The following is a 24,471-nucleotide window of genomic DNA, read 5'->3' on the forward strand; positions in this document are numbered from 1 at the left end:
ATCTCACAGCCTTTTTTTAACTCATTGAATAATCCTTTTAGGTTGCCCATAAAGCAGGTGAAATGCTTCTGCTGCAGTCCTAAGGCAGAACACAGGCTGCATAAATAGCATCTAAATTACTAGGAATACAAAATACACATACAGTAATACATACCTACAAAGGCAAATTCATACTGACAGGACTGCAGTGTGTGCTTATCAGCAGCAAAACATCTCAGGGAAAAAAAGTGGCTTTATATTGAAATTTTATATACATTTCTCTCGATATTTAAACACTTAAATACTATTTTCTGCATGTTCTAAAACCCAGATGCAGGCTCCTTTTTAATGAGCCTGCCTGCTTAAACATTTATTAGCTTAGAGATGTATAGTTTTCATAAAGCTGGCTGATTCTTTTTGCAGAATATCTTTGCAAAAAAAAAAGCTTTTCTTTTTTTTTTTTTTTTTTTTTTTTTTTTTTTTTTTTTGTGTACATGGCCTCAGTCCTTGCAACCTCCTAGAGAGTCTGTCAAGGCGCAACTTAAAAGCTCGTTCAGGCGACCATGACCCCCTGCTAGCAGATTGTCTGCCTAAAAGGTAAGGGAAAGCTAAAAAAGAAGTAGAAACTTAAAAGTAGCTTCTCAAAGGCTGCATAGATCTTTTTTTTGTTAAACCTAAAGTGTTTAAAAGCTTTAATATTGATGGCCTGTCAACTTTGTCCTGATTCTTTGGCTTTCAGTTAAAAGGTTTTTGTTGTTGTAGCTTATGCAGTTGCTCTGTTGCTATGGAAACGTGACATCAAAATGACGTTTCTCTGTTTAAAAGCTTTTAACTAAATTCCTGCCTGTCAGATGTAGGCCCCATTTTGTGCACTCAAGCTTCAAGCTGTTGCAAAAAGGTTTCATATGTTCTGTTGTCATTCAAATTCTTTATCCACATATGCATGTCTTGCACTACAAAAAACCTAAACTAAAAACTCAATCTATATTAAGTGTCCTCTTTTAAAACCCTTTTAGGTCAGTCAGCAATGGCTGCAGCAGAAATTCCCAGTTACATTGTCTCTTCTCAGACTGAGAAACACAGGAGGGCCAGGAACTGGACTGATGCAGAAATGAGAGGTTTAATGCTGGTTTGGGAAGAATTTTTTGATGAGCTGAAACAAACTAAAAGGAATGCCAAAGTTTATGAGAAAATGGCTAACAAACTCTTTGAAATGACTGGAGAAATTCGCCACGGAGAGGAAATAAAGATAAAAATTACAAATATGACATTCCAGTACAGGTAAGCTTCAGTTCATTCTTTTTATTTTAAGAGATTTTAGCAGGGACGGCGCAGATGATTTTTGCCTTTCAGAAAGAAGTCTCCTAGAGGAAATCTGTCGATAAAAGATTAAAGATTGTTCATATCGCTTTTAAAATTCTCTCTTGCCAATGCTGTTACGTCATTGTTAATTTTTCCCCCCCATTTCATGTCAAACTCTGGGACAACTTTGTTTCTTTAAAATTAGCTGGTGTTGTTATGATGCAGAGGGATGGAAATGTATTTAGTGGGGGGAAAGAGATTTATCTGTTTTTTTTTTTTTTTTTTTTTTTTTTTTTTTTTTTTTTTTTTTTCCTGCTCTTTGCTGAGGGGACTAATTGTGTTAGCTTGGAAGCCAGTTCCTTGCAGGGAAACTCCTGCAGTTTGAAGTGGCCACTGAGGATCGGAATTGCGAGGCAAAGTTAAAAAAAAAAACTAGAAGAGAATAATGTTTGGGGGGGGGGGCGATGCTCCTAGATTTTGGTCTCGTGAGTTGAAGGGTTACACTTCACGGGGCCAAGAATAATTGAATGTGTTATTACTGAGTGACACACATTGCTATAATTATAAGCGGCAGCAGTGAAAGAACTATTATATCTGCAGAGAGAGAATCAATGTGCACCGTCAATACTGCTCCTGAGGAGTCGGGGGGAGGGCGGAGGTGTCTACAAGGGGATGATAAAGAACAGGCAGGAGGGGAAGTTGGCTTCAGAAAATGTGAGGCATTTGTGCATTTGTTGTATGCAGGGAGAAAAATAATTAGAACTTAACAGAAATATTTCCATATCTTTTTTTTTTTCTTTTAATTCTTATCTCTGTGAGGCACAAACTGCCTCATACTGGAAATCCTGAGTGATGATTTGAGCTATGTGCTTGTAATGCAAGAAAATCAAATATGTGACTCTTTTATTTAATCTCTCCTCAAAGCTCATATTAATAATAAAAAAGGTTATTACAGCAGGCAACCATGTTAAAACTGCTCGCTTTCCTGTAAGGCACCCTCACTGTATTTAATGCAGAGACTGCTCATCAAATAGAAAACTAGGGAAAATCCTGTAAACCCCTTAACTTTGAATGTCCTTCTACATTTCTATGATCCACAAGCATAACGTTTAACATCATTTGCCACAATATTAAACCTGATGTTTTGTAGCAAATGCTAATGTCTCCAAAATGTTTCACTAACCCTGCTGTAATCCTTACAGTTTCCTTCACCCAGACTGTAGCCGAGAAAGCTGGAAGTAAGATAAATTTTTGCCCAGCATCACCCCAGCAAGTCGGGAGTTGCTGGCTACCAGGCTTTTGCTTAGTCTGCTAAATCTGCAGTCCTCCCTGCTGAGAAATACATCTCGTGGCACTGAGATTTTACAGGTGTCTAGCAACACTGCACGATATTTAAGTGCCGTAATTGCCAAGTGGAATAGGTTATTTCTGTCAGCCTTTGTTCTAAATTTTCAGTGTTGTCATCAATTAGGGACTCTCTTTTTTTCCCCCTAATTAATGTTTTTACTTTAAAGTTGCGTTGGGGGAAGGGGAGAAATCAGATCACTCACATACATGCACTCCGTGTGTGAGTGAGAGAAACTGCACTTTAAAAAAAATGCCCTTCCATTTTGGTGAACTTTTAAGATTGCTTCTGTTGCATGTTGTCAGGCAGCTTTTCTATTTTGCAGTGCATTGCAGCTCCCTGCTTATTGATTGAGATGCTAATTTTGGCGAGTTAGAAAACTGCCTTGCGCTGTCAGAGTGCTGTTTCATTTTGTACCCTTGAATGTGAAATGCATCTTTTTATTGTTTGTTCAAAACCTGTGTGCTTTGCATTCAAGGTGAGGTAGTGCCGAGAACGGGGACAAACGAAAGCTATGACTTAGAATATCTCGTTTTCTGGGTACTTTTTGGTGCTGTGTGAGGATAGGGAACGTGGTGATGAAATTGGAAATGATATGAGTGGCCACTGAGCGCTGGTTTTGCTGTAAGGCAGCTGAGTTTTAATCCATGTTTTGGTGCCTGCAGGTCACTTGAGGAAGATGCTTTACCTGACTGTATTTCTGAGTATCATCACTGCACTGTGGCATAAACTGGAAAAGAAGATCCTGAGAGTAGGAAAACGCTCTATTTTGAGATGATACTTTGTAATGATTATGTAGGGTTAATAAGTGTGACATGGGAGAACGTAGCAGCAGCAGAAATCAGGGGGGTGTTCTGCACCTGAGTGTTTATTTCTTCCCACGACTTCAGGGTCCTTTACTTTTTTAGGCAGCTTTTTACAATGCTTAAAGGTGGAATGGTCTCTAGTCTGCCTTGGACAGCCAGATATGAACTGCATTAGAATATTTAGTCAGATCATATTATTTATGTGCCACAATTTCATAAAGGAACATATAATACTGTCCTACAAATTGCTACACATACCCATATGAATGGATACCTATATGTATATTTTTCTATAAAAGGAAAAGCACTACTTGAATATTTCTACTAATCTTTTTAACCAAGTTCAGTTTTAAAAGTGTTATCACTGGCATATCTTATCCTGGGACATTTCTTGAAACAGGTATTATTGGTCTGAAACATAAAAGGAACTAAAATAGAAAGCAGTGAACGTGTTTATAATGATGCTTTCCAGTTTGAGGATCCCATGGAATTTTAAGAGGCAGTTCAGTACATATTGTTTTATTTATTCTGCTCAGTGAAAGCCATTCGTTATTGTGCAGAAGGTGTCAAAGTCATACAAACATATGAATAAGGAGAGGAGGAGCCTTTTTTATCCAGTAATTATTGCAGTTGCTGCAGCTAATGCAACTATGCCTGTGCATGCCGTGGCAGCAGGCTCAGAATTTGCTCCCAGCCCAAGTATTCACCCTTGTTCTGGATCCTCTGTGGGATTTTCTGCTGCCACACTGTTAGTTCAGGTGTACTTCAGTGCAAGTGAGCATCTATCAGCAAAGCAATTTTAGGGTGAACACATCCCATTCCTCCACATCTGAGGTGAAAACATTATTCAGGTGTTAAAATGCCATATAGAAATCTATTTTATCTCATTATCTCCTCCTTGAATTCTTGTGTTTATTTCTGACTGCCCTATATTTCAATGAGGCGACAGGAGAATGAGAAGTTGCTCAGAAAACACAGTTAGGCTGAGCTGTGGAAAGCTTTCTCTATTGAGAGAAATGGGAAAGTTTGTGAAGGCAAAGAAATATAAAGGAGTTTTAGAGGTGCATAAAAATATACACTACTATTTTCAGAATATAAAGCAGATTTTTTTTTGCTATAATACAAAAAGTTATTTATTAGAATTGCAAGGCAAGAAATGTAAAACTAGTTGAAGTCATATAAATTTGTATTGCACTGCATAATAAGCATGTGGAACTCATTACCATTGAAAATCATTGACACCAAGAGAGCAGCAGGTTGTTTTATTATTAGTTTTACTAAAAATTAGATTTATTAAATAAAAATACAGATGTTGTTTGTCTTCCAATTAGGTAGAGTTATAAAAGACAACAGGTTTCAGGACATTACTAGCTGTCGATGGAAAAATAATCATGTGTTTTTCTGGGTGAATGTGCCCCCAAAAGCTGTCAAAATCATTCTTGAAGTATTTAGCACTGACCTTTGTCAGAAGTGAGGCAGCAAGAGGATGGGCTGATCTGGCAGCAGTTCCTGTTTTCCTCTGCATGACTGTAGTCCAAGTGCATTTGGAGGAAACTATTCAGGGAAGAATATACCGTGACCTGAAATAATTCTTACTGGAGTCTCAGTATATTAAGGGACCATTTCATCCACCGTGCAAATTGACTGGATGGAAAATACTGCACAGCCCCATAGGTGGAAGGAAATTTTTTTTTTTTTTTTGCAGGTGCATTTGAGTAAAATTCTGCTTTTAGGCATTGCTCTAAAATCTGAAATATCTGCTGTGGCTAGATCAGCCACAAGGTTTTTAATGTTCCATTTCAAAGACACCTGTGCAGTGAGCTCTACAAACCTCCCTATTTATCCATCTTGGAAGGAGGAAGGGCTGAGTCAAGCTTCCTGGAATTCAAAGTTAAGCTTTCTGATGCGCTGGTCATCAAAAGTTTTGCTGAGATTAGCATGGCAGCTCTTGCAGTTTAGCATCACACAGAGTATGTGCCAGATTCTTTTGTTATGTAGCCAGCTTGGGGCTATCAGCTCATATGAACCTGCAATTAGTCCTTCTAAAAGAAAGCACTGTCCTGTCACCACTAATATGCTGATCTGTGTAACAGTGCACTGGTAGAATATTGCCACGAACACAATACACACTGGCTTACAAAAAGGGAGCAGGGCTTGTACAGCTTGCACAGTGGTCCACAGCTTTGACTGATTCCTTGTAATGTTTAAAAATAAGAACTGTGAGAATGCAAATTTATTATTTTAAAAAACATCACCCTCCCCAAAGCCTAGAAAACAGGATGCAGCTGTTGCTCTTTGATTTGAATCACAGTCTATTAATGTTAATGATTGGTAAATTTGAATCAGTCTCATGATTTGAATAAAAGAGTAGTCTAATTTTTTATTTTCATGTGTACATGACAGCAATTAAACACTGTTGCTTGTGAAACCCGTTGCTATACTCCATGACCTTAAGCAACCGGAATATTTGACCTCTGTTACAGAAAATTATAAAATATAAGAGTATCCAAATTACTGCAGAAAGCTGAATTTGAATATTTTACAGTCTTTCTCTTTAATTTCAATAATTTATAGCAGATGCACAACTTAATACTGTGCTTTCATACATCTTTCTTTTGCTCACCATTGATTGGTTCATGAACAGTTGCTATTTATTATTTATTTTGAAAGCTTTTCCTAGAAACCCCAGGAGATGAATCTTGTATCCATTCCTTGAGGCAAGTAGTAATATCAAATACTGCAACAATAATAAAAAAGTGATACTGTTTTGAGCAAAGCCTAAAAAAATAGAGGCAAGCTATAGATTGCTTGCTTTTTGCTGACTAAATATGACGATTTTAAAAATAATTCTGTAGAACATAATACGATAATTTTATTTTAGAAAGTGGATTAATAGGCACAGATAATAAAGCCTGAAGAAAGGTCAATGGCAGCAAGAATGACTCGACAGCTGTCTCAGTCCATTCGGCGGAACATTTTGGCAGTAGGATCTCAAAGTCCATTAATTTATTCACTTCTCTGGAATAAGACAAGCAACCACCTTTTAAATTAACTGGGTTGGCATGCCTTAGATATTTGTCTGCTGGAAATCTGACTTTGTTCCCTGATTTTTTGGAGAGATTTCTCAGTTGCCTCTGCTCTCAGCTGGATTTTAATAGAGCCTCATGAAACAGCAACAGGTCTAGATAAGCCCAGTGTGAATTTGTTTCGCAAGCTCTGCTGACTTGCTCCCTTACCCCTGTTTCTTACCTAATTTTTCTGCCTGCCTTGCTCATTCAGGCAGGGATTTGTCCAATTTCAAAGTGCACATCTTGCTCTCTCATTTCTGGACTATTGCATTCTAGCCTTCAGATTGTAGTGTTTCTTTTTAACATCTTCTCGTTGCATTATAACAAACAAGCAACCCAACTTTTATCTTTTGGAAGCAACTAAGGTTGCTGTGATGAGTTATAGTAATGACTGACAGCAGTAAATTAATTTTAGACTTCAGTTTTGCCAGGGTTATGCTTACTTCATTGCAGGCAAAAGCTCTCAGCTGTCTCACTAGGTTTTCTGGGCTTCTGGTAGTTGCAAAACAAACAATATCAAGTTTCAGTAAACCCTGAAACTTGATATTAATATTACAAAGTTAGTTATTTGATTTGTTTTTACCAGAGAGCTAAACCATGACCACTATTCCAGTCAATGTTCTCCCTATTTATCTCCACCTGCAGTGTTTCTACTTCTTTTCCAAAGGACTGACACTCCCTTCCCCTTTATCTTCTCATCTCTCTATCTGTTTCATCCTTTTTACTGTATGCAGGAGCCTGACTCCATGCAGGTAGGTGATTGCTGCTGGTGCTGCTTTTAAGCTAACACAGTTCTCTTGCCTAACTCCTGGGAGTGATCCCTTTTATTTGGCTCAGAGCTATGGTAAGCAGTCAGAAGTAGAAGAATTACTGTCCGCTCAATGCATTGAGAGCCAGAGAAACACCTGGGTTTGTATAGCAGTAGCTACAGCTCTGTGGGCTGATAATAAACAGCAGCTCTTCCTTCAAAATCATCGTAGCTCTGGAAAAAATGGGGTCTGGGTGCACAGCCGAGCTTAGTCAAATAAACCCCAAGGTAATGACCTACTCAGGCAAAATACCCGTTCTTCAAACCCCCCTGCCATGGGCAGGAGCACCTTACACTAGACCGTGTTGCTCAAAGCCCCATCCAACCTAGCCTCGGACACTGCCAGGGATGAACATCCACAGCTTATGTGTGCAACCTGTTTCAGGTTCTCACCACTCTTATTATTTTTTCCCCTTATATTTAGTCTAAATCTACCCTTTTTAAAGTTTAGAACCGTTACCCCTTGTCCTATCACAACAGGCCATGCTGAATAATCTCTCCCCATCTTTCTTTTAGGCCCCCTTTAGCCACTGTCTCTGTTGCGTGTGCCTGGAGCAGAGGTAGTGGAAGTATCAGTAGTAGAAAAGGACTGAGCTGGAAATCTTCTCTGAAAGTCTTGTGAAGACTGAGGGAGGTCCCTGGGGACTGGAAGAAGGCTGTTGAATCTTCCAAAAAGGCAGGAACAAGAATTAAAAGTTGATCATCTCCCCTTCAGCTCCTAGGAAGATCACAGAGCAAGCTGCCCTGTAAGCAATTTCCAGTCACTTAAAGGAGAAGGTGGTGGCTGGAAATAGCCAGAATGGATTTAGTAGGAGGAATTCACATCTGACTGACCTACTTGCCTCCTGTAATAAGACTAGATCTGTGGATGAGGGTAGAGCAAAGTGTGTTGTGTAACTTGACAGTAGAAACCTTTTTCACATGGTCTCCAAGAACATCTCTGTATCCAAGCTGGGATGTTACACTCCAAATGGAAGTACTGCCAGCTGGGTGAAAAACTGGCTCCATCTCTGGGCACAAAGAGTAGTTGCTATTGGCTTGTAAACTGCCTGGATGCTCTTGCCAAGTGTAGGACTGCAGGGGTTTTATATTGGGACAGGTGAAACCAAGTCCTGTGAAGTCTCAGTGCAGCTGGTGGCCTTGGCAGTGCAGGGCTGAGATGTGCTCACGTGGGGCCTTTGGTCATCTCACCCGTGGGGATGCTGAGCATGGTGGATGCACTACAGTCAGCAGCTGGGGATGGTGATGTTTTAAACACCACAGCTTGAATACATCACGGGGTTCAACACAGGGAAATGAATGTGCCATGTAGACTTGGCTAGTAGCTTATAGTGGTTTAATTGATAGGTTTTTTTCATGCAAATAGCCTAAACAATTGAACTAAAAATAATCAATGTCAATTGATGGTCGTTGTCAGCCCTCTATTTAGCTATTTTCTATCTGTGCTAAATGGATATGCATGTATTTGTAGGTTGTGCTAGATATTCCCTGACTATGAAATTGCAGCAGTAGGTTGTGAAACATGTATGAAATTAAAATTTTGAGTGCATAGAGGGCATAAAAGTATGGATGGCTGTGAGGCTTTGCTGTGCGGGACTATAATGTGCATTTCTAAATAGCTGGAAAAGCTCATCAGACCTTGCAAGGACAAGGAAAAAAGAATCCTTAAATGGCTTTAAAATCTAAGCAAATCTTTCTACCTTCTTTTCTCACTGGTGGATTTCCCCTTACTCTAGGCTGAGAGCTGTTTAAAAGGAATAACTTCAAGTTCTCACTTTTAAGTTTGGCACCATTTTTATTATGTTTACATGTTATTTAATTCTACCCCTTGCAGGACCAGTGTGGGCAGGATGGATTCTGAGAAGGAAAAACCTGAAAGGCTTCAAGAAAAGGGGGTGGACCAGGTGTCCAGGAATAGTTTTTATCCTTTTTTTTCCCCCCTGCAAATGGAAACCTCTTGCTATCTGTGAGAATCAGATTTGGTTCAGCTTTTTGTTAATTTGAATGAAATCTGGTTTATTCAAATGGATCATTTGTCATTGGTCTTGCCTTTCCTGTTGTGTTCCCTTCCTGCATTTTGATTTAGAGTAACAAGATCCCAACTGGGAAAGGCAAATGAAAAGAAAGTTTGGGGCTCTAGCTGGGCACTGGAGCTTCTGAGATGTATAATTCCTCTATACACCTCAGTTTTATATTTCTTAGTACAACCAAATAAAATAACAATGGGTACCAAGTGGGATAGCAGTGAAGTTTCTTTGAGGACTGAATAATAGATCTCATAGTAAAATGCATGTAAAAAGACAAGGTCATGGTTGATACTCCATTCACTGTAATGTTTTTGCTCATGCTATTTCTAATGCATTAACTGTTTTAGTTTGTTTGATTTTGGTTTTTTTTTGTAAATGAATGAAATTCTGTGCTTCTGCCTGCATTGTTCTTTATTCTGTAACAAATGAACAGATATCTACATCTCATGGTTATTATTGAGATGTTTACCAAGGCAATTCAGAACTTTTAAGAAATATTAAGAAAAATATATGAATTATGTTTATAGATTTGTATTCATTATGGAAAACAAATATTCGTTCTTCAAAGAATGGAAGGACAGGGCTGCCCACAGTTTGGTAAAGGCTGTGATGTGTTGCCTACTTAGCTGTCAGGGACTGTTGTCAGATTGGTTAGCCTGGTGTTCTGTAAGGGCATGAAAAATTATTCAACTATCATCATAGTCCTGTTTCTGTTAGGAGTTGTAATGTTTTTTATTTGTATTCAGTTTAATTTGGGGTTTACATGCGACTTTTAATCACAGGTCAAACCCAGGAAAAGAACCTGAAAGGCTTCATTGGAGATTAGAAGAAGAAAAAAGTGTCTAATTTTATTCTCATTAAAAACATTCACTTCGAGTCCTAAATGTGACCAGAGCAAATGTTTTTAGATAGGTCTATATGAAAAGCACTTTTCTAGGAAAACAAACTTTAATGTTGTGTGCCTTTTCTTGCAGGAAATTAAAATGCATGACTGATAGCGAAACTGTTGCACCTGACTGGCCTTACTACAAAACCATTGATAGGATCTTATCCAAAGTGACAGACCACAGCGATGTGAAAATGCATGAAAATCAGCAACCAGGTCCTTCTACATCACAGACAGAGGCCTCTCAGTCTCCATCAGCTAAGTCTACACCGCTGTATTTGCCATATAACCAGTTTACATATGAAGGAAGGGAAGAATGCTTTGAAGATGAACATTCAGAAAGCTCATCGAGCTTACTTTCTTACAAGCTGAGGTAGCACCTATTTCCTGCCCTTTCTTGTATTTTACAGAATGAACCAGATCTGCTCTGTGAAGGGGACACCCTCACACATTTTTCTCTGACAACTCTTGTGTTTCTTCTGTAAATCACGAATGACATCTGTTCTCCAGTCTCAGCCATTTTGCTGAATTAGGGCTATTTCTTTATGGGAGACTGAAGGGGAGTAGGAGAACTGGGCAAAAAGTTGTATATTATTGCCAAAATTCAGCATGCGTGACCCGGCTCACATCAGGTAGAGTGTTTATAATAGGAGTACAGGCACGTTCAAGAGAGTCCTGTGGTGCAATCAGAGATGTAACACACTGCTTAGATGATTTTGGGCTTGCTATAGTTTTGCTTTTGATATGACTGTGAAATTTTTCTGGCTTCAGTTATTATTAAGATGGTGAAAAGATGCAAACTAAATATTGCTGTGGACACTGAAAAGCTATTCATGCAGTTTGAAAGTACATTGCAATGTTTTAAATATAATTGAGAATGTCATTTTTAAAAAAGTAAATGCTAGTTTGAGATGCAAACATGTGTTTCCTTTTTTGATATGATTGGAGCTCTCTGGAAGGCAGAGTTTTAACAAAAGGCAGGGTTGTACTTCTGACACAAATTTTAGACTTTACTGATCTCATTTTTCATCCAGAGTGGTGTGAAATAAGAGTTGATTACAGTTTTCTGGCAGGAAAAAAGTTGATCCTAGAGATCCTTATCATGAGACTGTGAGGCTTTAACTGAAGTGGTAAGAAGAACCAACCTAACAAGTTTGAATTATTGTTTCCAGACCCACTCTTGAATGAAAAAAAAAAAAAAAGGGTAAATTCATTCAATCATTCAAGCAAATAGTCCTTGAATAGTTGATTATTTTTTAAAACTTTTTTTTTTGGCAACTGAATATTCCTTAGGCTGTGTAATTCTTGAACTGTAGCAACCCTTTTGTTCACAAACAATGATTTTTTTCATTCTAGTTCACTTGTAAGTAGTTGATATTCCTGGTACACAAATCCATTTGACTTCAGGATTTGCAAACTCCCCAGTCACATTTCAGAAGCAATAACTTTATTCCTAATTCACAATTTGATTTACAATAACATTAAAAAAATATATAATTAGAAGGGGTTACTTCTCCACAAATGTGGTAGAGTTTATTCACTAGACTATTTAAGAATGCAGGCATGCCCTCACAGTCTCTACTATAAAAAAATTTGTGCAATATAACAAGGTGCATGCTATTTAACAGCAAGATATGTACTCATTCACAAGTTAAAATTTAAACACTCCACTGTGTTTAAAAAAACGAAAAAGTTGAGCAGCAGATACCACTTGAGAGATCAGTGTAATATTTCATGTGAGCATCATGATCAGATTAAAAACTAGAATGTAGTTGTGATAATGGGGCGTGTACCTGGCAGGGAAAAAAATGTTATTCCAGTGGTCAAAGGAGGTTGGAAAAGCTTGTCCAGATTGTCTAGAATGAGAGAAGAGTAGGGAACCATTTCTTGACCAGAAGGAAATACAGTAGTTGCTGATGGTACCAGATGGGTTAAAACCACTTAGAGTTGCCATGGTAAGACAAGGAAGTTAATTCTTTTAGAGTTACTAATGGAAAATTATGAACTGAGAAGCAATTTTCAGCCTAAGAAATTAGTGTGTCATCCTTTATTTAAAAAACACTTTGAAATAGCCAACAAGAGAGAAAAGAATTAGCATATAAAATTTGGGTCAGTCTTGGCTCTTTTTGTAAATGCCCTTTCCTCTAAACACACAAAAGGAACTGAAGACAATATTAGGATTTGAAATTAAAAGACATTTTAGGTCCTCAATTTCTCTTTTTTTTTTTTTTTTTTTCCTGGTGCTTAATGGCTCGGTAAAACAATTACTTTGAAAAACATTTTGAAAAATATACAGACAAATCTATATGTAAAATATAGATGTGTTTTACAGCTGTATATTTTACAAGTTACACTATGGTTTTTTGTTTTTTTTTTTTCCCAGTAATAAAAATCCCGATGTTATGGCAACAACAGGTAGTGAGAAAACCCCTTCAAACAGTAGTTATAAGTCAACTTTTAAACTTCTGAAAACTTTCCTGTAATTCCTTTAAAATTGCCAACATAGCTTTTGAGTGCCAGCTTTGTGTTTTGCACAGTATCCTTGAACATAGCAGGAGACTACATGGCTATATAAATTCCAGCTTAAAAAAATATTTCAATGTAATGCTTAGCTTTCATGATAGAGAAAATGTCAAGTTTTATACTTCAATCAGGCTAAAAATAGTTGAAACTGGTTTTCTTTGCATTTTGTTTGAGTTTGGAACCTTCTTACAAATACCAAATTTTGCTAGTTAGTGATAATACAATTAATATGGGATAAAATTAATTTTTCTTTCAATTTGCAGATGAGAAAAACATCTGGAATCCCTATACCTCTTTAATGGGGTGCCTGCTATTTCTTTAGCATTGTTCTAACACTTGGGCTTCAACAAAGCTTGTATTATACTGCATAAAACATCTGACAATAATAGATTTATTCTATTATGGCCATATAATATAATGCAGTGTGGTGGAGGCTTGCACTGCAGCTTAAACTTTTAAAATCCAAATTCCTGACACCATTGTAAATGATGTTTTCTATAATTGCAAACAGTGTTTCTTCACCCTGTGGACTAATTTTCATTGTTAAAGTAATGGCAAAATTTAATTATACAGGCTGTGAATTTGGTTCATCTGTTCTTCCATTTCTATTGCACTGAAAATGGGGGTGAAAGAGTTACTTTCATAGATTAAAAGACCGTAATAAACCCACCATGTCATCTAGTCTGACTTCTTGATAGATAGCATTTGGATTTGGTTACTCCGCTGTGGAGCCCAGAAATGTTATGGAGAGAGAGGGTTCTGGGACATCCTTCCCTTAGCAGGGGACAGCTGCACTCAGGAGCCCCATGTCTCTGCTGTCCTCCACTTCTTTGTTTCTATGATTTGTCTGAGTCTTGGAAATGTTTTACTGGATATCCATTCTGGATCTGATCAGTTCCAAAGATGGAGAATTCACTCTTTCCTTGCTTCCAGTGATAAGCAAACCCTTGTTTGAACCAGGAACTTGTTTCTAATGAAAATTTAGTGAATTAAACTGTCAGATGTTGCTTCTATTTACCTTTCTTTTCACTGTATTGGAGATCCTTTCAGTTTTTTTGCTTTTTGCCCCAGGGTAGTTGTGTACCATGATCGTACTGTCTTTGGTATTCTTTAATTTTTAAATGTAGATTAAGTGATTTGGTACAGAAGTTTTACACATGGAGAAACAGTAAGAATTGGTAACATGAATTAACCGAGATATGAATTAAAAGAAATGCATTAAAACTTGGTGATCATGCTAATTCTGGAAAAAGCAGTTTTGGCAAAGCATTTAATATTTCTAAAATTATGCCATGGCTATTTAATCTGAATGGGCATAATCTACAAAGAAGTTTGAGCTTTAGGCTATGCACATTATGTAGTGCATCTTAACTCATTATGCAGACTTGTTATCATAGCAAGGTGCTTTGCCCAGGCTCCAAGCCATTTTTGTGGTTCTTTTCTATGCTTTACTTCAAGGATGAGCCTCTTTAATTCCTGAATGCATTTGGCTGTGTTTGAATGAGCTCAGTTTACCAGAAGATCCAGGTTACCTGATCCTTGGTCCTTGTAATCCTGAAGATCTTTGTGCCATCTCCATTATTAATATTGCTTATTTCCAGATCGTTGTTAATTATTTTTCCTAAAGGTATGGGTTATGGAGGTCTGCTCAGATTCGTACATAGTTAAAAAAGCACAAACAAGCAGAAAACAGCTGTTAGGTGTTGAAGGCCATAAATTCCAAAATCTGATAGTACTGGAGACCCATTTGCCATGAGGTAGTCAGAAAGTGGATTTATATTGAGTTCAATACTCTTTCTATTGAACTCCTGCTTCATTAATTATTCACACACATCCCTGAAACAAGCCCTATTGGATGAGTGTAAGCAATCAATCAAGGAACTTTTAATTGAACAGTGAATTAAATTGATACTAGATAGGCAGACAAAAAATGCATTTGAGACTAGCCTAATATCTTGCCTGATTATATCTGGAGGTTTTGCTTTGTTCCTCCTGTGTCCAATACACACTGTCCTTTCTGCTCAGTCTCCTACATGAGGTGGAACATTTTCTTTCCCTTGGTTTACTTCCTTTGAACCCTGCCTCTCTGTTTTAGAGCTGGCATGCAAATAGCTTGGTGAGTTTTTACTTGGAATGTGGTCCCAGTGCCAAAGCTCTTTCATCCTTTGCTCATGTGGCCAGGGGAATGCCAATGCCAACCTTTTGGAGGCTCCCTGGCATAGATACTGGAAGTCCAAGAGCATCAGCAGATTGTATTAGAGGTCCTTGATTTCCTAGGCCCTCTTTCCTCCAGATCTTGGAATTTACTTTCAGAGTCTAGGCTTGGCAAAGAGGGAGATACTTTTTTGGTAGGGGCTGTGGATACTGTCATGAGCTCTCCTTCAGGAGCTATTCTGCAAGAGGAGACGATATTGAGTGCCAAGTCCTTACTATGAACTTGTAACCACAGAACCCTCTCATTGACAGTCACTATGGCTGGAAAGGAAAGAAGATAGGACCACCACCAAAGCCTGAAATAAGTATTTCTTCCCAATGAAGGCTGCCTAATTACCAAGTGTGATTTGTTAATGGTAAACAAAGAGAGTACTTTGGAGACCTTGATAAGAATCCTTGTTCTTTTGGGGGCACTTCTGTGTGCTGGAAGACGATTTTGATTTAGTGCTCATCAGCGAATGCTTTCGTAGTTATTAACAGACTGCAGATACTGCTGACACAGTTCCCCAGGTAGCTGCCATCTCCACCAGACATTTTGCTGCTTTTTTCTCTCTGGATCTGTGCAGGACAGTTACTGCCTTGGATGTACAATTTTACATCTCACAGATTTTGGATGGATCACATTTAACTGAAAAACAGGTAAAATCCTTTGCAGACTCTAGGAAAGTAATATTCAAAGATTTTTTTTTCTCTTGAAAATAAGACTTATTTTCATTTTTCCAATCTAACTCACTCTATCTTTATTTTTTTATGGTTTTTTTTGTTGGTTTCAATTGAAATTAAAAACCAAATAGCAGCCACGAATGCCAAGAAAGCCACACAATACTCGGTGCATCTCAGTACCAGTGACAAGCCTTGGATTCTCTCTCTCACTCAAGGACCATTCTCACCAGGGCTTACTTTGGCAACACACAAGCCCTCTTGTGGCTCTAGGAGTGAGTTCCTACTTGTTTCAAGATAAGAGATCTTGGCATAGCTACTTTGTACTATTATGTAGGGAAGAGGATAGAGATTCATCAGGTTTTCAACATTTAAATCCTCTGTTAAGACAAGTTTAAATTCAAAATGTGACTTTGGCTAAAACAATATCATCATTTCAGAAAGGTTCTTGCTCTGCATACCAGAATGCATGAACTGGTTGTGAATGTGAGTTCAGTGATGGGAACCTTGGAATAACAGATTCAGTGTTGTCCTTAGACACTTGCCTGACCTCTTTGAGAACTATATTTGAAATAATTCAGTCCCTTAGAATTAATGAGGAGAAACAGAATTTGGTGTTAGCCAAGACCTATTCTCACAAGATTGGCTGTGATAATTTTGGTCATCATCAGCAAGCTTGAATCACAGTTTGAGCAGAGCAGCATGTATTTATTTTAGGCACATTTTTTTTATGCCCCAAATCAAATATGCTATATAGAACCTGCAAAGGTGAGTTTATTTTGCATACCTTCCAAAGTTTTGTTTAGTATAAAGATGATAGCTTCTCCTTTCTCTTACCATTGCCTTAGCAATATAATTCGGATGAAGTCCTTTGAGTTGTACAAGTAACAAACTCTTGGATAATCTTAAAGCCAGTGGTCTTTGTTCACCCTGTTAGTGTACATTTATGAAGGAAGATTGTTGCTCGTTCCTGCCTGTGCAGAGGGGGGGCAGCACATTCAAATGACTAAACAGTACTCAAAACAGTTTTCCTCAAGACCAATTCTAATTTTTCTTTCTCTAAGAATTTAATAGCATTTAATTTAATTACTTGTTTCTTTCTATAGACCTCACTCTTTCTGGGTCATTGCACTCTTAAATGTCAAGGGGCTTGTGTCTTTTTCTTATATTTGCATTAAGTCTTCAGGGGCTTAGGATTGTTTATTTCTCTTGCTGAGAGATCTGAATGTCATAGTCACTGTTGCACAAAGACTGTCAAGTAGGATAAGAACATGAATGAAATTATGATACAAATCTGCCATGGCTGAGTGACCTCACCTCCACTACCCTTCCTCACATTAATAAAAACACATTCCTCAAGAGTTCAACTTATCCTTATTCAAGGATGTCTTAAAATCTGCAAGATGTTGACATGGCATACTAGTCACAACTGTGCCATCTCATTATTGCATTTCACCTAGAAAGGATACTGCATTTGGCAGAACATGACTGAGATTGCTGTTTGTGTCAAGGAACTTCAAGACACATCATCAGATAACTTTGATGCTGGGGACTCCAGTCTGGAGTTACAAAAAGCCTGAATGAAGACATGGACTAGCACTTGAAGTTAGAAAAGAAGTTATCGATCTCTAACTGGAAGTTTCTCAGATGTGTGATATGCTTACACATATTCCTTCTACTTGCCTTCCTTCCTCCTTCACGTTTTAGCATGACTCTTAGATTACAGGTTAAGAGCAACAGATCTCTGTGTGTGTTCTCACTTGTATGCAGTGTGGGCTGATTTTGAATCCATGTGTTGTTCAGTCACCCCGAGTTAGGACAGCCATGTGAACTATACACCTCGAAAGCAGTGCCTTTATTGCATGTTTATCTCTCTACCACAACAGAAACTCAGAATGATACAGCATAGATGAGATTCTTAAAATATGCCCCAAATTGAACATGGCAGTTCTACATGTTTCAGATGAGGATGTACAGTTTGATACGAGCTTGTCTAACTTCCATATCCTGAGAGAGAGTTAAAGATATTCTGCTACAGCAACTGCTCTATCTTAATGCAAGGGCAAATTCCAAGATTAATATTCTGTATTGGGACCAGCCCGACTGATGCAATGCTTTAAAAAACAATCTGTAAGTTACCACCACATGTAACCATGTAGCACTTTTTCTCAACGGGATGGTTATTGCACCTTTAAAATTGAAGTTTCAATGCCCACAGAAGCCAAATGTTTCTCTCAATACAGTGTATAAATTCTATGTGTAAGAAATGTCAAGATGAGAAAAAGAAAAAAAAAGTCTGCTATTCCACAGGGAAAGTTCTTATTAAAAACAATGAGCTGGAAAAACTTTTTATAATCTCTAACACCATGCAATAATACAGTAAATACTTATGCTTTGGCATGAACTTGAGAGGGAATTTATTGGAGAACACAGGAGTTTAAAAATACAACTAGGTTGTAGCTTGGCCAAGAATGTGCTATAGAATTTTAGGTTCTAACTTTTTTTTTGTTTTTTAATATAAATATGAGTTTAATTGTTAACAAATATTCACGTTTCAGAGCTGAAGAAAGACCAGTTAAGAAAAGAAAAATGCAAAACTGCAGCTTCCAAAAGAAGAAGCTAAAATTAATGGAAGCCATGTTGGAAGAACAAAAGAAGTTGAGTAGAGCTATGGAAGAAACCTGCAGAGAAGTGCGCAGGATTCTGGATCAGCAAAACATCATTCAAGTTCAGAGCTTACAGTTACAGGAGAGAATGATGAATCTACTGGAGAAAATGATCTCCAAATCTAATGTGTAGTTTCCTTTGTGAATGCCTCTGAGATTACTATTGCTACTATAGATAACCCTTTATTGCACACCATATGTGTGTCTGTTGCTCTATTCCCAGGTTTTCCATGGAAATTAAAACCCTAGTGTAATCTTAGTTAAGCAAAAGGAGAGATAATGCAGGGCGAGAGCTATCCAGTATGATAAAATTAGTGCAATATATGGCTAAGTTGAATTATTTTTATACGGAAAGGTTAAGGGATGAATAGCTCGGGGAACTGAAGTACCGTTTATGCCTAGGTCAGGTATTGTTTTGCAAACAGTGGTGTTGTATATTGCTTCACATCAAGGACTACAGATTGAACTGTTTTAGGAGAATGAAACAGTGCATTTCTAAACATGGTAATTGCACCTTGACTTTGCTGATGATTAAACCCTGTTTTGAAACGTATGCCTGATTGTATAAGTGACCTATGGTTTTTGTGAAGAGCTAGTTGGGACCATGAGATACATCCTTTTAAACTCCATGCCTGATATGAATAGTACTCTAAAGTATTAGGGTAAAAATAATCTATTAAAATACATTTTTTGATATGAAAAGAACCCCCCCAACCCACCTTACTATATACTGAATACTAAAATGTATAGAAGATACTTGAAGTTGCTTTTGATATTAAACATTTAATTTTTTTCATTATTAACTGGAATCTGTTGACTTAAATAACCAGCAATGAAAACTCTCATTTATTCTCTATCACAAAAGAAAAAAATATTGTACTGTGTGTATATACATATATAATGTCTATCAAATGAAATAAAAAAAAAAAAAGAAGAAACTTACTTATTATTGCTGGGCAGATAGTTTGTTTTGGGACAGCAAAAAATACTGGGAGCGATAACCATTGTCAGAGGTTTACAATGAATAATTGCAGTGTAAAGATCTCCTGTGCTGATGCCCAAAATATAGAGATGAGTGTCAAGAAGAACATTCAACACCTCAGCAGCAGTGTTTGCTGCTGGCATGGCTCCTGTGTGCATTTAGATGGTTGAAGGGGGGCCTGTAAGGCTGATCAACAGGGATGCACCACACGAGGGAGCCGAAGGCATAAAGGATTGTGCCTTGGGAGATAAGATGAAGCACCAGCAAGTGTTTGGCTCTTCAAAGAAACAAGACATTTAAGTAACCGTAACCTTAAATTCAAAAATTCACCGGCTGAATTTCTTATAGACCGTTTCTTATTGTGTTCTCCTTGAAAAATATATTTCTGCTGCTTTTTGTATAGGCAAGAGTGAAGGTTGGATGCAGGTATGGAAACTATAGGATTAGTTAGTACTAGAACTCAGGCCATTTTCCATTCTTGCTAGTCAACAATGCCCCCTCTTGAAACTTTGCCTTTGAAGGTGTTTGCATTCTCCTATGTAATTTAAGGTGTTGTTGCCTGTGCTAAGGTAAGCTAAACTATTTTAAAATCCAGACACAACAAATTAATCTCTTAATTGTGCTTGCTGAACAGGATAAAGGTTATACTCACCAAGCAAATTAATAACGCATGGAGATATTTCTTAGAAGATCCTGCAGGTATGAAGATTAAGAGTTATTAAATATCTAAATGTGGCCCATTCCTACAGTTTAATTAACGATAACAGGATAACGCAAATGTAGTAGAAAACTGAAATTGCAGAAAATGGTGGCTGCTGAAGTATAAACAAAATAACTTTCCTTCACCTTTACTACAGTAATTGCATGATTGGAAAAGTGGCAAGTGTCTGTTCTGATTCTGCAAAATAGTTCTATATATTTCAAATGTAGATCTGTCACAGATTCAGGTGAGCTGATGTATCTGTGTTGTTGTGCTTCCTGACACTTTAATGTGTTTAGAGTAAGATATAAAGAAACTCTCCCCTGACTCCACAGGAATTAATAATATTTACTGATGCTATCTACTTGAACCATATAGCAATTAAATCCAATTAATGAGCAGTAACAATGGCAGCATATTTGAACCTTGTACCATAGAGTAGGTAGCCCCTCTCCTTGCATGTTATTACAGCTCCAGAGCTATAGGAACACAGGAATGGAGGAAATCCACGTATTCCTTGCCTGCTAACATAAGGAACCATGTCATATAATCCCTCTGGTAAATGTGTAGACCGGTATCTTAAAATGAGTTAGGTGGTTTGTCCTCAGAATTACATTCATTACAGATGGGTAAGCTGCCATTTAGAAGATTGCTTCTGGGATTATTCCTGATCAATTTATACCAATTTCTCCTTGTATCAGCACTGGTTTTGCCGCTTTATGTGGTGTTCACTCTTGAGAGCCGGATGTTGTCTCCCGTGCAGCCCTTCTTCTGATGGATAACACTCTTTCATCAGGTAGGATTTTGATGACTGTTTTGCTAATTTTGCTCTTCGAGTTCATCCATTCTAAAGGTGAATGACCAGAATGACATACAGCATTCTAGATGGGACTCCGAACATTGTCTTACATAATGGCATTAAAGGAATTGGTGTTTTCTGGAGGTTGTGAGATTTTTTTTCTATATAAAACATCATTTTTAGTAGTTAAATTTAGAAGTTCAGTTTTAAAACCTTGTCTCTGAAAAAAGCTTTATTCCCATCAATGCAGATTATCTGTGTTTTAGCCCTGGTTTTGCCTAGAGAGTGAACACAGTCCTGCTGTAGACAAATATTATTAGTTTCACGTATGATAGAATCTTTCTAATGCTTTTTGACAACAGGTTGAAAATTCCCTGCCTACCCATAGCTTCTTTTTGCTGCTGTTTCATTTGTACCTGTAAAGACAGAACATTTACTTGAACAAAAAGTTGAACGTTTTTTCTGGGGATTTTTTTATTTAAGGTAGGCACAGCTTCCTCATCTCTATGGGACAGTTAGCTGCAGGTATAGATATTTGAATGTTCGAGCTATTCAGACTAATTATAACTTGAAAGACCTGCCTAGAATTAAATTGCTTGGTAGAATTCCTGGTTTTGCAAAACAGACACTGCTTCTGTGTCTGTATGAGCAGGGAGTTGAGTGTAATAGATGATCAAGGGGAGCACATCAAGGGTTATTCAAGTTTATCATGGTAACTATGACATTAAAGGAACTTCCTCATAGCTCCTAGAAGTGTGATCAACAAATAAACTGTAGCATAGGAAAATAAATTTCTTATTTTCAGGGCAGTAACGGGGTCAAGTCGGTTTCACTAAATGCAGTGCCTGTATTACACACACAGATGGTGCAAATGGAAAAGTTAAATAGCAGAGGAAATATACTGCCTGGAGGCAGGTGACTTTTGTAAGTGATGCAAAAATAGAAGGAAAAGGAGCCTGAGGAGGCAAATGAGAAACATGCAAGCAAGGGAGGAGAAGCAGATTGTGGTGAAAGATGGGAAAATACATGTTGGGCAAAGGGGCAATGTAAATGCCTCCAAACAAAAGTAGTAATGATGGGTGAGAAGGAACACGACATTTTAAAAGACAAGAAAGCGAAAATAAAGAAAAAGCATAATGTCGATGGAGAAAAGTCAGAGATGAAGAGCTAACACTAGTGAAATTCTGTATATTTTGAATAGACAGCTCCTACAGATGACTTAGAGAAGTTATAAATAGTGTACAGCAAAAAGTGATTTTTTTTTTCCCACTAGAGAAAAATAAGTCTCTGGACAAATATTTGGAAGCAAAAATATGTTTCACAAACTAGGGAGGTTAAGTAATTTGCAGGAGGATCCCATTATAATTAAACAGCATTTTCTCATGTTGGTATTAACAATTTTTTGATTAAAATGGTTTGTAACTGGTTTTTTTTTTTACTTCTTGACTTCAAACTGGAGTAGCATTTTAAGATTTCAATTTATTTCAGGCCTTGCCAAGTTTAACAGTTACCCACCAAACCAGGCGATATATTTATGGACAGGGAATGTCTTTTATAATTGTGTCTATAAACTGTTGTCTCTTTTACAAAGTACAAAACCAGCAGAAAAAAATGTATACAGGATTTAAAAATTATTTTTCCAAACTCAGTCTGCCCAATGTGGTGTAGGCAGACAGCTTACAACTCTGTAACCCAAAGTTGACAGCCTGGTTCTGTGAAAAGTCTCATGTTCTGAAGACAATGGGACCACTCAAATGAATAAAGATATTGAACTCTGTGCATACATGTTTGCAAGATCAGTTCCTATGCTGATAATGTAATGTGAAAGGCAAATTTGAAAAGGAAATTTAGGAACATTTGGTGGTGTTATGTCAGCAAGTAAATACTAACCATCTGGTCTCTAGATTGCTAATCTACTTCCCCTGATTTTATGGGTAGCATACTTCCTGTGTGTGCAAGCTCGAGACTACATCATTAAACTTTCATGTTGATCTTTTTTAGTGTTTTAACAGAAACATTTAAAATACTTTGCCATTTTGGGTGTGAAATTTTCTTCCTATACATAATTTTTCTGGTTGGAAATTTTTCATTCTACTGCAGCTTACTTTAAGGTGTTTTATTGAACCATATTTCTATAAGGAAGAATAATTTCAGGTATGTTCTTTAAAAAACAGACCAGTCATGTGCAGTGAATGACATCATTATCTAGGACCAAGTAATTACTACCTATAAGATCTCAGTTTGATCCTAGTAAAAAGTGATGCCATAGAATCATATACTACCAGGTTGGAAGGGACCCTGGTCCAACCTTTCTTGGCAAAAGCACAGTCTGACTGTTCTCATTGTGAAAAAATGTCCTCTTTTGTCCAATCCAAGGACAAAATTTCCATCTTCTTTGTAGCTAACCTTTAAATACTGGAACGTGGCAGTGAGGTCTCCCCTAAGCCTTCTTTTCCCAAGGCTGTGCAGAACCAGTTCTCTCAGTCTTTCCTGTTATGGCAGGCTTCCCAGCTCTCTGATCATCTTTGTAGCCCTCCTCTGATCCCTCTCCAGACTGTCCACGTCTTTTTAGCAAAGTGGGGACCAGAACTGAACACTGAATTCCAGGTATAGCCTGACATGCTGAGTAGAGTGGGATAATGCCACCTTGATCTCTGCTGGTGATGCCCTTGTTGGTGAAGCCCAGCATCCTGTTGGCTTTCTCTGCTGCAGCAGCACCACCTCGTTCAGTCATATCGAGCTTGTTGTCTACCAGGACCCTTGGGTGCCTTGCCACAGACCTGCTCCTCAGCCAGATAGATCCCAGCCTGTGCTGCATTTCTGGATTGTGTTTTCCCAGGTGCAAAACTTTATACTTGTCCTTGTTGAGCTTCATAAGGTTCTTGTTAGCTCACTCTTTCAGCCTACCCAGATCTTCCTGCAGGGTCTTCCAAAACATCCACTTTCCCACTCAGTTTGGTGTTATCAGCAAACTTTACCAGAGTACACATGATCCCATCATCCAGATCTTTTATGAAGATACTGAACAGCCTTGGGCCCAGTATAGACCTCTGGAGGACCCCACTTGTGACAGGCCATCAATTTGAAAAAGAGATATTTACCACCATCCTTTGGCTGTGGCTGGTCAGCCGTTTCCCACCCACTACATGGACCATTTGTCTAGACCCTAACACATCCATTTCTATAGGAGGGGGCTCTGGGAAACTGTACTGAAAGCCTTGGAGAAATCCAGGTAGACAATGTCCACTGCTCACCCCACATCAACCAAGCAGGAGGTCGTACGAGGAGATCAGGTTAGTCAAGCACGATTTGCCCTTGGTGAATCCCTGCTGGCTTTTCCCAATCATGTGCTTCATTTGACTTGTGATAGCCCCCAGGAGGATTCCTTCCACAACTTTCCCAGGGACTGCAGTAAGATCGATGGGCCTATAATTTCCTGGATCCTCCTTTAAGCCCTTCTTGTTAGCTTTTCTTCCCATCTTCTGGGATGTCCCAATCTTCACAGTTTCTCCAAGATTATGGAGAGTGGCCTTGCAGTGACATCAGCCAGCTCTCTTAAAACCCTTGGGTGCATAATGCTGGTACCCATCAATTTGTAATAGTTCCCAGACCAGCTCTCTTTTGCTGACAGTGGGTCCGTGCTTACATAAACCTGGATTTTTGTTCCCTGGACCTGTGGCCGAACAGAGCTAGTGAAGAAAGTATT

General features: G+C 38.1%; 1 protein-coding gene across 5 annotated transcripts in view; it reads left to right on the plus strand.

The window, feature by feature from the left end:
* MSANTD1 (Myb/SANT DNA binding domain containing 1) overlaps nucleotides 1-19,223 on the plus strand; it is a 43,587-nt gene extending 24,364 nt beyond the window's left edge. For 2 of the 5 annotated variants that reach the window (XM_027891436.1, XM_027891440.1), the window contains exons 2-4: nucleotides 996-1,260; nucleotides 10,310-10,594; nucleotides 18,177-19,223. In XM_027891436.1, the coding sequence (XP_027747237.1) occupies nucleotides 996-1,260; nucleotides 10,310-10,594; nucleotides 18,177-18,417 (791 nt within the window). In that variant the 3' untranslated portion in view covers nucleotides 18,418-19,223. Of the gene's footprint in view, nucleotides 1-489; nucleotides 577-629; nucleotides 878-971; nucleotides 1,261-10,309; nucleotides 10,595-18,176 lie in introns of those variants that run through there. The other 3 variants (XM_027891439.1, XM_027891437.1, XM_027891438.1) reach the window with 3 other exon arrangements.
* The last annotated feature ends 5,248 nt before the right edge of the window (nucleotides 19,224-24,471 follow it).

Source organism: Empidonax traillii, unplaced genomic scaffold (assembly GCF_003031625.1).
Source record: "Empidonax traillii isolate 1590-97213 ecotype Southwest subspecies unplaced genomic scaffold, ASM303162v1 scaffold321:size1084243, whole genome shotgun sequence".
NCBI classification, from domain to species: domain Eukaryota; kingdom Metazoa; phylum Chordata; class Aves; order Passeriformes; family Tyrannidae; genus Empidonax; species Empidonax traillii.